Genomic DNA, 12165 nt, shown 5'->3' with positions numbered 1-12165 from the left:
GATGAACTATTAGACTACATTTGGAAGCAGAAAATGTTGCTGCAGGACAAGACTTCAAAGATCGAGAAGCTGCAACAACTCCTACACAGAGAGAGAGAGAGTCACACCACGCGGAACGCATCTCCATCGCTTCGGTGAAGGGGGTGAACCGTGCCATCCTCGATCGCCGTGCAAAGCTCGCTTCCGAGCTCTCACGCCGCGCGTAGGGCCCTTAGGGGCCTAGAGACCACCACCCCCTCTCTCTTTTCTCCCAGTAAGCTAAAAGTACGTACGTACACAGTGAAAGGCAACGCACGGAGCTACCGATTGGAGCAGTTTTGGTATGCGTCTTCCTCCTCTCTTTCCTGAAAGCGTTGCGGGATTGGCTTCTGCCGCGGATCCATGGCGAGGTGCAAGGCGTGCCTGTCAGAGCAATCAGAGGGGCCGTCCCGCAGCACGACTGGTTCGAGAGTTGTTGTCGACGCCGAGACGGTTGACAACTTCACGGCTTGCCTTCTCCGAGGTCTTACGGAGAGAGAGTTGAGAGAGAGATTTTTAGGAGGCCAATGGTCTACTATTCACAACGCTTCCAATATTGTGTACCAGAGAGATAGGTGTGAGAGCTGTGGGAGCGGCCTCTTCAACTGAGCCAGTTGGTTAGAGGCGTGTGTGTGTGTGAGTGGTTGCTAATTTCAACGATCGGCGTCGTGTTGCTCCTAATACTACAAGTACCCGTCGCCGCCTGCACCGACTCGCGGTCGCCCGCGGCCTTCTCGTGCTTCAGGTCGATCTCGATGGTCGCGTAGCCAGGCAATACCAGCCTGACCTGCGACGCACCTGCGAGCCTTGCGACCATCACCGCGTCCTCCAGTTGCGCGCGATTTGAGCTATTCCAGCGTCCGCCGCGCATCCCCGCTGCCACCCCGGCAGCACGACGGTGGCCGCAGGCCGGCGCTTGCGCACCAGCCCCGTCCGCCACCGGTTCCGCGGCCGCGGTCCCTGTCATAGCTACGTGCGCGCCATGGATCGGCGGGCACTTAGGGTAGCACTTTGAATGCCGTGGGGCTCCTGTCGTTAGAGATAGACGTGGAGACGCGAGGGTTTTTTGCCCCCCCTTCCCCCTTGCCCCACCACCTCGTGACGTGTGTGTGGAGAAGTTTACCTTAATACCTTACCTTGTGTGCCAATCCGAATGGCCATCGATGTCCGGTCTGCATCATCTATCCCCCCGACTGTCTCCCGTGTGTCTTTCACCCAACCAGACCCTGACCCCACTTCCCCCACTTGCCCGCTCCACGACGCTCTTGTCCCACGCGGCCGAAGCGCGCCGAGAGACGCAGACCCCCCCCCCCCTCCCCGCGCCCCACCCCCACCGCCGCTGTGCGTCGTGCTCCGCAGCCGCAGGGTCTGTTGCTCTCTGCCGTGCTCGCGCGGCGGTCCCGCAGGAACCCGCGCCCTTGCCGCCCGGCCGGGGCTGGAGAGGCTCAGCGCAGCTCGATGCCGCGCTCCTTGCACACGGCCACCAGCTCAGGCTGCTTCTTGTTGTCCACGAAGAGCAACTGCACGCGAGGGGAGGCGCGATGAGCATTGGGCGGGGAAGGGGCGTGTGGCGAGGGGGGGCGTCTCGCGCCTTCAAGCTCGGGGCGGCCCCCTCCTTGAGGGCGGCGGCCAGCGCCTTGCAGCCCTCGTCGCGAATCTCGTTGTTGGTGATTATGAGCGTCTCGAGCCGCGGCGCCGCCCCGCTCGCGAGGACCTCCGCCAGCTGCGCCGCCTCCGCGTCGCCCCAGCCGAGCATGCCGTAGATCAGCTTGGTCGCCTTGCCAAACCGCTCCTCGAAGGCGTCCTTGTACAACCCCTTCACAAGCGGATAGTCCTCCTTGCCGTTGGTGAAGCTCTTCTTCTCCAGCTCAATCGCGAAAGCAGACGGCAGCAGCGGAGGGCGCCGGCCGCCGTCCTGGGTGCAGTCGTCTCGGAGGCTGCCGCAGTCGTACTCCACGCCGCCGCGCATCAGGCCGAGGTCGAGCGAGAGGTAGCCAGCCTTTGTCAGGCCCGCCCAGCACTGCTCCGTGAAGCACCAGCCGCGGTCAAAGTACTTGGCCACGTTGGTGCCCTCGGGCTGGTCCTCCGCCTTGTGGCCGTCCGGGAAGGAGGTCAGCCGCAGCACGTATGTCTTCGGGTGGGAGTAGAGCGTGCCGAGGCAGCCCAGCCCCTGCTTGAAGAGCGCGTTCTGCTCCTCGGTGCGCTCGACGCCGTTGGCGGGGTCGGGGTGCTGGTGCAGCGAGCCGAAGTCCCAAAAGACGCCGAGCCGCGGGATGTAGACGGGCTCGCTGAGCAGAGCCTTGAGCGCCCTTGCGACGCGGGCGAGGTTGGCTCCGCGCGGGTCGGGGTGGTCCTTGGTCAGCCACGGGTAGGAGAGCGCGGCGACGGGAAGCCAATCCGCATACTCGTTGGTCGCCTCGACGAGGTCGGCGAGGGAGAGGAAGGCCTCCTTGGGCAGCGCCTGGCGGTGAGTGAGGACGCCGCCCGCCTCGGCGTGGCTGATGACCCACTGCGCGTCGAGGACGGCGACGGCGCCGCTCGCGAGGACCGGCTCGAGGTCGCCGCCGCCGTGCTTGCGCCACAGCTTCAGCTTCCTCTCGTAGGGCGTCGGGGCGTCGAGTTCGACGGGCAGCTCCTCGGCAGGGGCCTCGACGCGGCTCGAGAAGCAGAAGCAGCCCATCGACTTTGCAAGACACAGGTGGAAAAGAATCTTACAACAAAACTCCCTCGCACAACACTGGGCACGGGACTGGCGCGCACTGGCACGAACACAGGTACACCACGGGAGCCGCCTAAGCGACTCCTGCGAGGGTGGCGAGGCACTTAGCTCCGTGCACCCGCCCACCCCCGCCACAGGCAAGCTCATTCACGACCTGCTCTGCGATGGCCGTGTGAAGAACGACTGAGATGCGCTGCTTCTGCAGCCCCAGCCAGCTCTTGGTGGTCCAAGTCACCTCATCGAGGTACTGGGCCCGCGTCAGCTTGTTCTGTAGCACGTCCGCCGCTCTCCGGAGGATCTCACGGACCCCCTTTCCGAACCCGCCGAACGATTCGAACAGCAGCAGCTGCACTTCGACGCCCTTGTCTTCCCTGGCGTAGCGATAGTCCCCGCCGTAGGACGGTATGCGGCGGTCGCCGCCCACCACCCTGCCCCCCCTGGTATGCCAGCGCCCAGTCCCTTGCCCTCTCTCGCCCTTGCTCTTCCTCTCCCCCTCCATGCCGCCCCCCCGGTACCCCTCCCCCTCCCCCCCCCCCCTCCTCCTCTCCCCCCCCCTCTCCCTGCCCCCCACCTCCCTCTCCCTCCTCGCAGTAGGGCCCATGCCCCATGACCATGTTCCGGTAGAATGATTCAGTGTTGCCGAAAGCGACAAAAGCGCCCTTCCGACCGTGCTCCCCGCTGCTGCTGAGGGAACAGACGACCTTGACGTCTCCGCAATAGTGCGTGCCGTGCGAGCCAATGTTGTCCGCGTCCACGTCGGGTTGTTTGTTGTAACTCTGACCGAGGTGGGCTTTCGGCTCCATTCGCACAGCGGTGCCCCACGCGGCGCGTAGGGCGAGGATGAGGCGTCGAAGCGTGTACTTGTGTCTGGTGTTGTGGCCCTGCTGCGGTACGTTGACAGCAGCGTCGCCATACTCGTCGTGGGTCTTCCCATTCCGAGTCTTCTTGCCCGCCGCCGCGGCCTGGCAGGCCACGTCGAGGGGGAGACCCAGGCGGCGCTGCACCGAAAGACGCATCGCCCAAGTCTCCATTCGCATGTCATCCCGCATTGGGATGGCGTTGAGGAAGGCGCCGGCGCCATCCTGGCTCACCGCCACGAAGCGGACTGCCTCCCGCCAAGCCGCATGCCTCGCCCGCTCCCTGCCCTTGGCCTGCGCCTTGCCCTTCTTGCCGCGAGGAGCGGACCGCGATCCCTTGGAGCCCTCCTGCCTTAGCTCGAGGGCGAGGTCGCGCCAGTTCCTGTTGTGGACCACCGTCGTGAAGCGCCGCTGCGCCTGGTGTAGGAACTCGTGCTTGGACGTGAACTCGGCGAGGGGCAGCAGCTCCTTGGCCTGGACGAGAGTATGCGGACGGAAGCGCGAGAGCGCCACCCTCGTAGCCGGCTCCGGCGGCCGCGCGGAGGCGCGCAGCTTCTCGCCCTCGTCGGGCTCGTCCCACGGCTCCACCTCGACTTCCGGGGGCCTGCCCGTCGTGCCACCGACCAGGTCAAAGTACTCCGCCTCCGTCTTGTCGTCCCACTCCTTCCACGTCGCCGTGATCTCGCCGTGCTCCTTCTTGAGCCTGTCATGCGCCGCCCGCAGCTCGTCGAAATCGGAGCCCGGCGCCTTGCTCACGTCAAGGTCGCGGAAAGGAGCATGCAGCTGGCGCATGGGCCCAGCGACGAGCGCCCACGTGCCAATCCACGCCGGCTCGCGAATGTCGACGGCGCTGGTGAGGCCCATGCCGCCCATCTTGACGGGCAGGCGCGCCTGCTTGCGCGCGCGCTCCCAGCGTGTGCCGGCGGCGCCGACCCGCGCCCCGCCGACGAGCTTGTATAGCGCCGTGTCAATCAGCTCGTCGTGCCTCTCCGCTGCCGGGAGGGTGACCGACGGCGGCATGGCGCGAAGGAAAAGAATTTAGACAAAACAACTCTCTCTCACAGCAGACAGGCTCGACACAGGTGCGAACTGGCGCGTGCTAGTACTATCACCGGCACACCACCGGAGCCGCCTAAGCGACTCCGTTAAGAACGGCAATGCACTTAGCTCCGTGCACAATGCCGCTGTCCCCGCACGCTAGCTCGTTCACCGTCTGCCACGCCACGGCGGTGTGGAGAACGACAGACAAGCGCTGCATCTGCAGCCCGTGCCAGTTCTTGGTGGTCCATGTGACCTCATCGAGGTGCTGAGCGTGCGAAAGTTTGTTACTCAGCTGGTCCGCCGCCTGCCGAAGAATTCTGCGGACGCCGTCCCCGAAGCCGCCGAACGTCTCGAAGTCGAGCAAACGCAGGTCGCAATTCTTCTCCCGCGCGAACCGGTAGTCGCCCTTCTCGTAGCGGGCCGTCACAGGTGCCCCCGCCTCCGCCTCCCCCTCACTCTCCCCCTCCTCCTCTTCCGCCGCCGCCGCCTCCGCCTCTGCATCCTCCGCCTCCCTCCCCCCTCCCCCCCCCCCTCCCGGCCGCGGCCATGCAGCATGCCCTAACACTAAGTCGAGCAGCGCCCGCTCGGTGTTGCCGAAGGCGACAAAAGCCCCCTTCCAGCCGAGCCGATCGCCACCCTTGCACGCAAGCGAGCTCGTCAGTTTCAAGTCGCGAGCGATTCTAAGATCAGGTCTACCACTGGGCGAACATCGGCCGTCCCTCAGTGCTTCCAGCCTGCCCGCTTCAGTTTCCTCAATTGGCTCGAATTTTGCTTAGTAGAAAAAAGAATAGCGAGCGCGCGGGCCGCCGGAGCGGGCATTTCGAAGTGGTCAGCGGGCATTTCGAAGTGGTGCGGCGGCAGGCTGCCACCGCTGCCCGGGCGCCCCGAGCGGCGGCGGAGGGCCGCCCAGGCCACCACCAGTGCCCCTCCCACCGGCGGCGCGGCGGCAGCGGCGCCGACCGCCCCTCCATCAGCGGTGGCGCGACGGCTGTCGTCGGGGCGCCGGCAGGTGCCGCGCGCAGAGGGTGCCACCGGACCGGCCGACGCGCGCCCGGCGGAGCCTTCGTCGTCCATGGCGGGCCGAGCACCCCCGTGTCGCTTCTCGGCGCATTGGAGAGCAGAGGATGCTGCTGGCGTCGCCGCTGGGATCGGCGGCGGCGCCAGCAGCGTTCTCGGATCTGAAGCCGACTTTGAGCGCCGATCGATCGATCTGAGGGCTGGCCGATGGGTGGCGCTGGGACATCGCCGCCCCCGCGGAGGCCGGCGGCGACCAGAGGAGCGGTTGAGGCGCGTGGCGCATATGTTACCTGCCAAGTGAGCATTCAAGTGTGCTTCGAGATTTATTCGAGATTTGAAACTTAGATGTTCGTTTCCAGCGGGGAGGTGGGAGACCTGATCTTAGAATCGCTCTCGGACCAACGAGGCGCACATGCCCTTTGCCGATGTTCGCCGCCGCCACGTCAGGTTGTTTTGGGTTACTGTAACTGAGGTGTGCAGTCGGCTCCATCTCGATGAGCATGCCCCACGCCGAGCGAAGGGTCTTGACGAGTCGTTTGAGCAGGTATTTGTGTCGTGTCGCGTGCTTCGCACGCGGGTTGACCATTGCGGCATCGCCGAGTTCTTCGTGCGGCTTGCCGTTTGGCGCCTTCTTGCCCGCCTCCACCGCCTGGCAGGCAACATCGAGCGGGAGGCCGAGGCGGCGCTGAACTGTAATGCGCATCGCCCACGTCTCCATCTTCATATCATCCCGCATGGGGATCGCATTCAGGAAGGCGCCAGCCCCCTCCTGGCTGACTGCGACGAACCGAATCGCCTCGCGCCAGCACTTGTGGTTCTTGCACCTGCCAGTCTTGTAGCGGCCGCCCTGCCGGGATGCCTCGCTGACGAAGGCGTCGGCGAGGGCGAGCCAGTTGCGATGGTGTACGCCGACGGTGTACCGCCGCTGCGCCTGCTGTAAGAACTCGCTGGTAGACGAGAACTCCGAAAGATCCAGCAGCTCCGCCGCCGGCGTAAGTTTGGGCGGGTGGTAGCGGCGCCGTGGCACCGCCTTGGTCTCCTGGAAGGGCCCGACGACGTCTTGGTATAGCGTGCGCCCGTCCCACTCGCGCCACGTCTTGCCGACCGCGTCGCGAACGGCGCGGAGGCGTTTGTGAGCCTCCCGAAGCTCGTCGAAGCGCTCTCCCGGCGCGAGGGCCACATCGAGGTCGCGGAATGGCTCGTGCAGCTCGCGTATCGGCCGCGTGACGAGGGCCCACGTGCCGACCCACGCTGCCTCACGGATGTCCATGGCACTGGTCAGGCCCATACCGCCCATCCTGACCGGAAGTCGGGCCTGCTGAACAGCGACCCGCCACCGTGGGCTGTTGCGTCCGACCCGCGCGCCACCCACGAGGGTGTAGAGCGCCTCCTCCATCAGGCGGTCGTGCTCGCGCGCGGCGTCCTGGGTTACCGACGGCGGCATAGTGCGAAGGAAGAAGGTGAGCGTGGTGTTGCTGCAGAAGCGGAGGAGCACCTGGGCGAGCTGCTGCGCGGTGTGGATCGTTTTGGTGTCGCGCAGCGCCATGATGCCCGAGAGCGGCTCCAGCGCCTTGCGGACGCGCTTGACGAGTTTGTCACGGCACCACGCCTTGTCCCCGAGGTACGCCCCGAGCACGCGAATACCGCGAAGGACGCCGTCTGCGGAGTCCGGCGTGCCCTTGACATCCGTGCGGTCGCGCACCGCGTCGAGCGAGCGCGGGTCGGGGGCCCACATGCACCGCTTGGACTTGTTGCTCTCGACGCCACTCCAGAGTTGAGCAAGGTCGTCGCCCTCGAGCATCGTCTCGAGAGCCGCCCTCGGCGCGTCCGCGACGTAGGTATCGTCTAAGTAAGTACGCGCAAATTAGGAAAAGAATTTTTCGTGCATCCCTCGCACAACACACCACAGGCGTCGTTGGCGCACATACTGAGCGGCAGCTGCGCTGGAAATAAGGAAGAGGCGCGTCACTTCATGCGGAAGCTCGACAAACACACAGCGAGGGCGACAGCAAGAGTTGAACGGGAGGCGCCGGACTCAAAAGACACCGCCACATTCCTGAGACGAGCGAGGGCAGCCTCCTTAAAGGCGAAAGGGTCTAGATTTGGAGCGCTCGCCGAAGAGGAGTACGACAAAATAGCGCCCGTGATTGCCTGCACGCTACCCGCACTCACGGACTCCATACCCGAAAGAAAGAGAAGGGAGCTCGCGGGAGAGGTGACGAGTGAACTACAGGTAGTGGGGAAGGCAGCCTCGATTGCCATACAGACATGGGTGCGAAACAACGACAAGACCAAGGCACGGGCAGAGGAACGAGAGAAGAATATAGGGTGGATAAAGCGCCTGTTCACGGCATGGAGGGTGAGCCACACCGAACGTACCGAGCGAAGAGCCGAACGGAAGGAGGACGGGGAAGATGACTCCGAGGAGGACGAACCAGTGGAAATTCAGTTGTCAGATGTCACGATGCATCCGAAGGGGACCCCAGCGCCGGCATCATCCGTAGAGGCACGAGTGTTCGAAGAGAGAGTGGACCTGAGCAACAACATGACCTGCAGGCAAATGATCGGAGTGGGAGTCAGAAATGTGGTCCTTGCGCGAGGGGAGCTCGATAGACTCGAGGGGCCAGGATATGCAGCAAGGAGGGCGGAGCTGCGCCGAAAGGCGAAAGAAGCCGAGAGAACAAGGGAACGGCAGGCGGCGGCGGCGCAGGACGAGGCAGAAGAGAATGACGCGACAGAGGAGGAAGTGACAAGGGAGAGAACGACGAGAGTGGGACGGCCGCGAGGTGGCATGAAGGTTGCAGCGAGAATCGGCGAGAGACTGCGAAAAGAGATAGGAAGAGGCAGACTCCCTAGGGTGGGCGACGGCTAGCGCATCACACTCCTCTCCTTAAAATCCCTGTGTGGTGGCGGCGTGCCGTCCTCCCATCCCTCCCTTGGGTTGTCTGTTTTCTTTCTTTCTTTTCTGGGCACGGGACTGGCGCGCACTGGCACTAACACAGGTACACCACGGGAGCCGCCTAAGCGACGGAAAAGAATATTTACCCCAGCTCTCTCGCACGCAGGTAAGGGACTGGCACTACAAAGGACACAGCAGACGGCCCCCTCAGGGGCCATCGTCATCGAACAAGTCGATCTCTGCACGATTTAGCCCTCCCGAGCCGTAATCCTCCCCAAAGGGAGCGAGCTCCGCGCGCTCCTCGCGCTCCTCCTTGGCGCGCCCCTTCGCCGCCCGCCGGCGGCGGTTGTTCGCGTCCGCCTCTCCCACGCCTTCCTCCGCCTTGAGGAATTTGAGCCTCCATGGCTCCTGCTTAAGCAGGAGCGCCTCGACAGCCGCAAGAGCGGCGTCGCAAGCCGCCTCCCGAGAGAGGCCGTCCGCGAGCGCCGCCGCATGCGCCGCCAACCCAGCCGCCTTTCGCGCCTCAAAGTTGGCATCCCCGTACTCCTCGATGTCCAGCCACAACTTATCGTCCCACTTTTCATGGTCGCTGTCCTCGTCCGAACTCTCCTCGCCCTCGCTCGATGTCGACATTATGCACATACCAAAGACGGGGGTCATCTCCCTGCACAGCGACCTGGGCAGCCTCAAGCTGCGGGTGACTTCGGACGAGAAGTGCCACGGACACGATTGGCACGAGGACCCCTGTCTCGCCGGCGTGCCAACAGTCACTTACCTCCGCTCACCGCGGTCGCACGTGCTGTCGCAGTTTTTGCAGTGCAGCCACGAGGCGCGCAGGAACACGGCCGGGCACTTTGTGGAGGGCAGGCCGTTCCCCGAGCAATCGCCCGAGATTATGGACAACTTCGATAGCTGGCTCGGCGCGTTCGATCCGTCGAGGTACGGGTATGGAGCGGCGGCGGATTGGAACTGCTACAACCCGACCAACATGATGACGCGCTACCTGGCTTGCGGACCGCGCGCGACGACGCCACACCACGCCGACGGCATCGGCCCACCGTCACTCGCGCTTGCGCTCAACCGCCTCAGCAACTTCACCCTCGTCAGCCTCCCTAGATGCTGGACACACGTCAATACAATCCCTCTCACCGCACGAAGGCACAACAGCGTCGAGGTCACCCGGTGGCCGCTCACCTGCTGTGGGCCTTTCGTCTGCACCACGCAGGTCGGCCTCACGGAGTATTATGCAGAGTCGCTCTGCCTGGTCGAGTATGTGGTGCGCCGTCCTCCAGCCAGCCCGTCAGTCTAATCGCCTTGGATATACGGCGACACATTTCACCAGCGACGTTGCGCTTGTGGGGCTGCCAGGTGCGTCGGAAGCTACCGGGATGGTGCTCGTGCGCCGAGCTGTCGGACCGACAGATGGCGCACGAGACGCATGGCGTGCCCGCCCACGACGCGAGCCTGATGTCCAGCTGGACGGCGCGCAAGGTCGACTCGCTCACGGAGCTCGACCGTCACCTCTATCGTGCCGGCGCAGGCCGCTTCCTGCGCGAAGTCACGCGGATGGAGAGGGACACGGGGCGAGAGGTGCTGTGCAAAAAGAGAAGGGAGGAGCTGGTCGGACTGCTGTGACCCCACACTCCGTGTGGCTAAGCGATGATGCGGTATGGGTATCTCTGAAGATACCCCACAAGAGACGTAGATAACTCTCAGACACACGTAAACATACGGAGGTGGGCACGCTCGAGAGGCCAGGGCGCGGGCGCTGGAGCCTGGAGCTGGTACATTGTACATCGCTCATCGGTCCGTTGAAGGGGCCGCCACACATTCACGCAGTCTTGCGCCCCTTGGCTCGGTCGTCACCTTCGCGCCGTCGGGCTGGGAGGTGCGCCCGGCGCCTCCTCCTCGTCTTCGGACGAGGACCACGCGGTGAGTTGCCGGTTCTCGCGCGCGCCGGTGGTCGTGTCGATGTCAATGGCGAGGCAGTGGGTGATGGCGTACAGGAGGCGCTCGCGGCAGATCGCCGCCGAGGTGTATGCGGGGAGCTCGAGCGAGAAGAAGCAGGTGTGCGCCACGGGGAAGAGCGCGTCGGGCCGCGGCGACTGCTTGGTGTGCAGCGTGAAGCGCGTGTCCCCCCACTCCGCCGCAGAGATGGGCAGCCGCGAGCGGCCCCACACGAAGCGGAGGAAGGCGGATCGCTGCTCGGGCGTGAAGCCGCGCAGCGCGGCCCAAAAGTAGCGCACGTGCCTGCGCGCGGCGGCGAGTGTGAGGAGGGCGCTGCCCGCAGCAGAGGGTGGGGCGGAAGGAGGGGGGCGGAGCAGCAGCACGGGGGCACGGGAAGGTGGGGCGGACGGGCGCGCCGCTGCACAGACGAGACGCCGACGCCGTACTTGGTGCGGCCGCGCAGCACCTCCACGCTCACGTCGGCCGACCCGCACGCGAGCCGCTCGAGCTGCTCCCATGTGAAGAGCGAGAGGAGCCGCTGCGGCAGGACGAGGGAGATGCCCTGCAGGAGCGCGTCGCACTGCTGCCGCGACTCGCGCAGCCGCGCGGCGAGCACGGCGTCGCAGTAGTCGTGCCGGCTCTCAAAGGTGACCCGGCTGTGGCGGCCGCCCGGCAAGAGCTCCACCTGCGCGACGCACGTGGACGTGTCATGGACGGGCCCGAGGGGCATGGTTGTGGCCGCCACGGCGTCAGCTCTCGCCTCGGAGCCGTCCGAGAGCTGCGTCTGGAAGGTCTCGAAGATGACGTCGCCGAAGAGGGCGGCGTCGACGCCCTCCTGCTCACACGGGTCGGCCGTGAGGCGGACAGCGCCCACGGCTCGAGCGCGGGCGGGGGCACCCTCCTGGTCGATGGTGCGCAGCTTTTGCAGGCTCTGCCAGCAGAGCTCGTCGGTGCCTCGCAAGTCCGACTCGTCGAGCGGCTGCGAGACAAGCTGCTTCCACACGAGCGAGGGCAAGTTGAGGGGCAGCTGCGTCTCCTTTTGCCGCAGCGCGAGCCCGAGCAGCTGGCCGACGAAGCGGAACCAGCCGAGCTCGCGCGCCGACGAGGCCGCCGGCCGTGGCAGGTAGAGGTCGCGGCCGGCGCCGACGCCGTGCCGTCCGTTTGGGCAGCGGAGGAGGAGGGGGAGCTGGCCGGACTGGAGCTCGCCGCAGATCTGCGTGATCGCCTCGCGGTACGGCCCGCCGTGGTCGTCCGCCGCCTCGCCGACAAAGTTGACGCGGAAGGCCTGCGGCGACGCGCGGATGCAGCCGTGCCGACGCGCATGCCACGCACAGCGGGGCGAGGAGCGAGGGGATGGTGCGAGGGGGGAGAGGGGCGGGTGGTGCGAAGCGATGGCGCGGCGGGGCGCGCGAGCGCCTTGTCTGCGCGGCAGAGCGCGCGCGGGTGCAGCAGCGAGAGCTGCTCCTGCAGCTGCGCAAGCAGCGTGTGCGACCCGTCGGGGCTCTGCTTGGAGAGCGCTCGCAGGCGGTTGAGGAGGACCTGCGTTGACACCGCCGAGGCTGAGTGCCGCGTCCTGCAGACCTGCGCCGAGATCGCCGTGATGGATGGAGGGGAGGGGCACCTGCGGCGCGTCCGCGTCCTTGGCCGTGGAGGTGACGAAGCGCTGG

General features: G+C 65.7%; 2 protein-coding genes across 2 annotated transcripts in view; both read right to left on the bottom strand.

The window, feature by feature from the left end:
* Positions 1–5438: 5438 nt before the first annotated feature.
* Positions 5439–5999, bottom strand: EMIHUDRAFT_370384 (hypothetical protein). Its single transcript, XM_005768793.1, has one exon. The coding sequence runs from the start codon at positions 5933–5935 to the stop codon at positions 5606–5608; it is 330 nt and encodes a 109-aa protein (XP_005768850.1). The 5' UTR covers positions 5936–5999; the 3' UTR covers positions 5439–5605.
* A 4215-nt stretch (positions 6000–10214) lies between these two features.
* EMIHUDRAFT_445432 (ubiquitin protein ligase) overlaps positions 10215–12165 on the bottom strand; it is a 20998-nt gene continuing 19047 nt past the window's right edge. The window contains exons 7-8 of the mRNA XM_005768792.1: positions 10915–11183; positions 10215–10801 (exon numbers count right to left, since the gene is read on the bottom strand). Coding sequence (XP_005768849.1) covers positions 10414–10801; positions 10915–11183 — 657 coding nt within the window. The 3' untranslated portion in view covers positions 10215–10413. The remainder of the gene's footprint in view (positions 10802–10914; positions 11184–12165) is intronic.

The sequence above is a fragment of the Emiliania huxleyi genome (genome assembly GCF_000372725.1).
Source record: "Emiliania huxleyi CCMP1516 unplaced genomic scaffold EMIHUscaffold_449, whole genome shotgun sequence".
Classification (NCBI taxonomy): Eukaryota; Haptophyta; order Isochrysidales; family Noelaerhabdaceae; genus Emiliania; species Emiliania huxleyi.
The sequence above is the reverse complement of the archived record's forward strand: the minus strand, read 5'-3'. Positions and strand labels throughout refer to the sequence as shown.

Excerpts from the sequence above, each read along its gene's own strand:
- EMIHUDRAFT_370384 (XM_005768793.1), bottom strand. The coding sequence starts at position 5,935 with ATGCGCCACGCGCCTCAACCGCTCCTCTGGTCGCCGCCGGCCTCCGCG.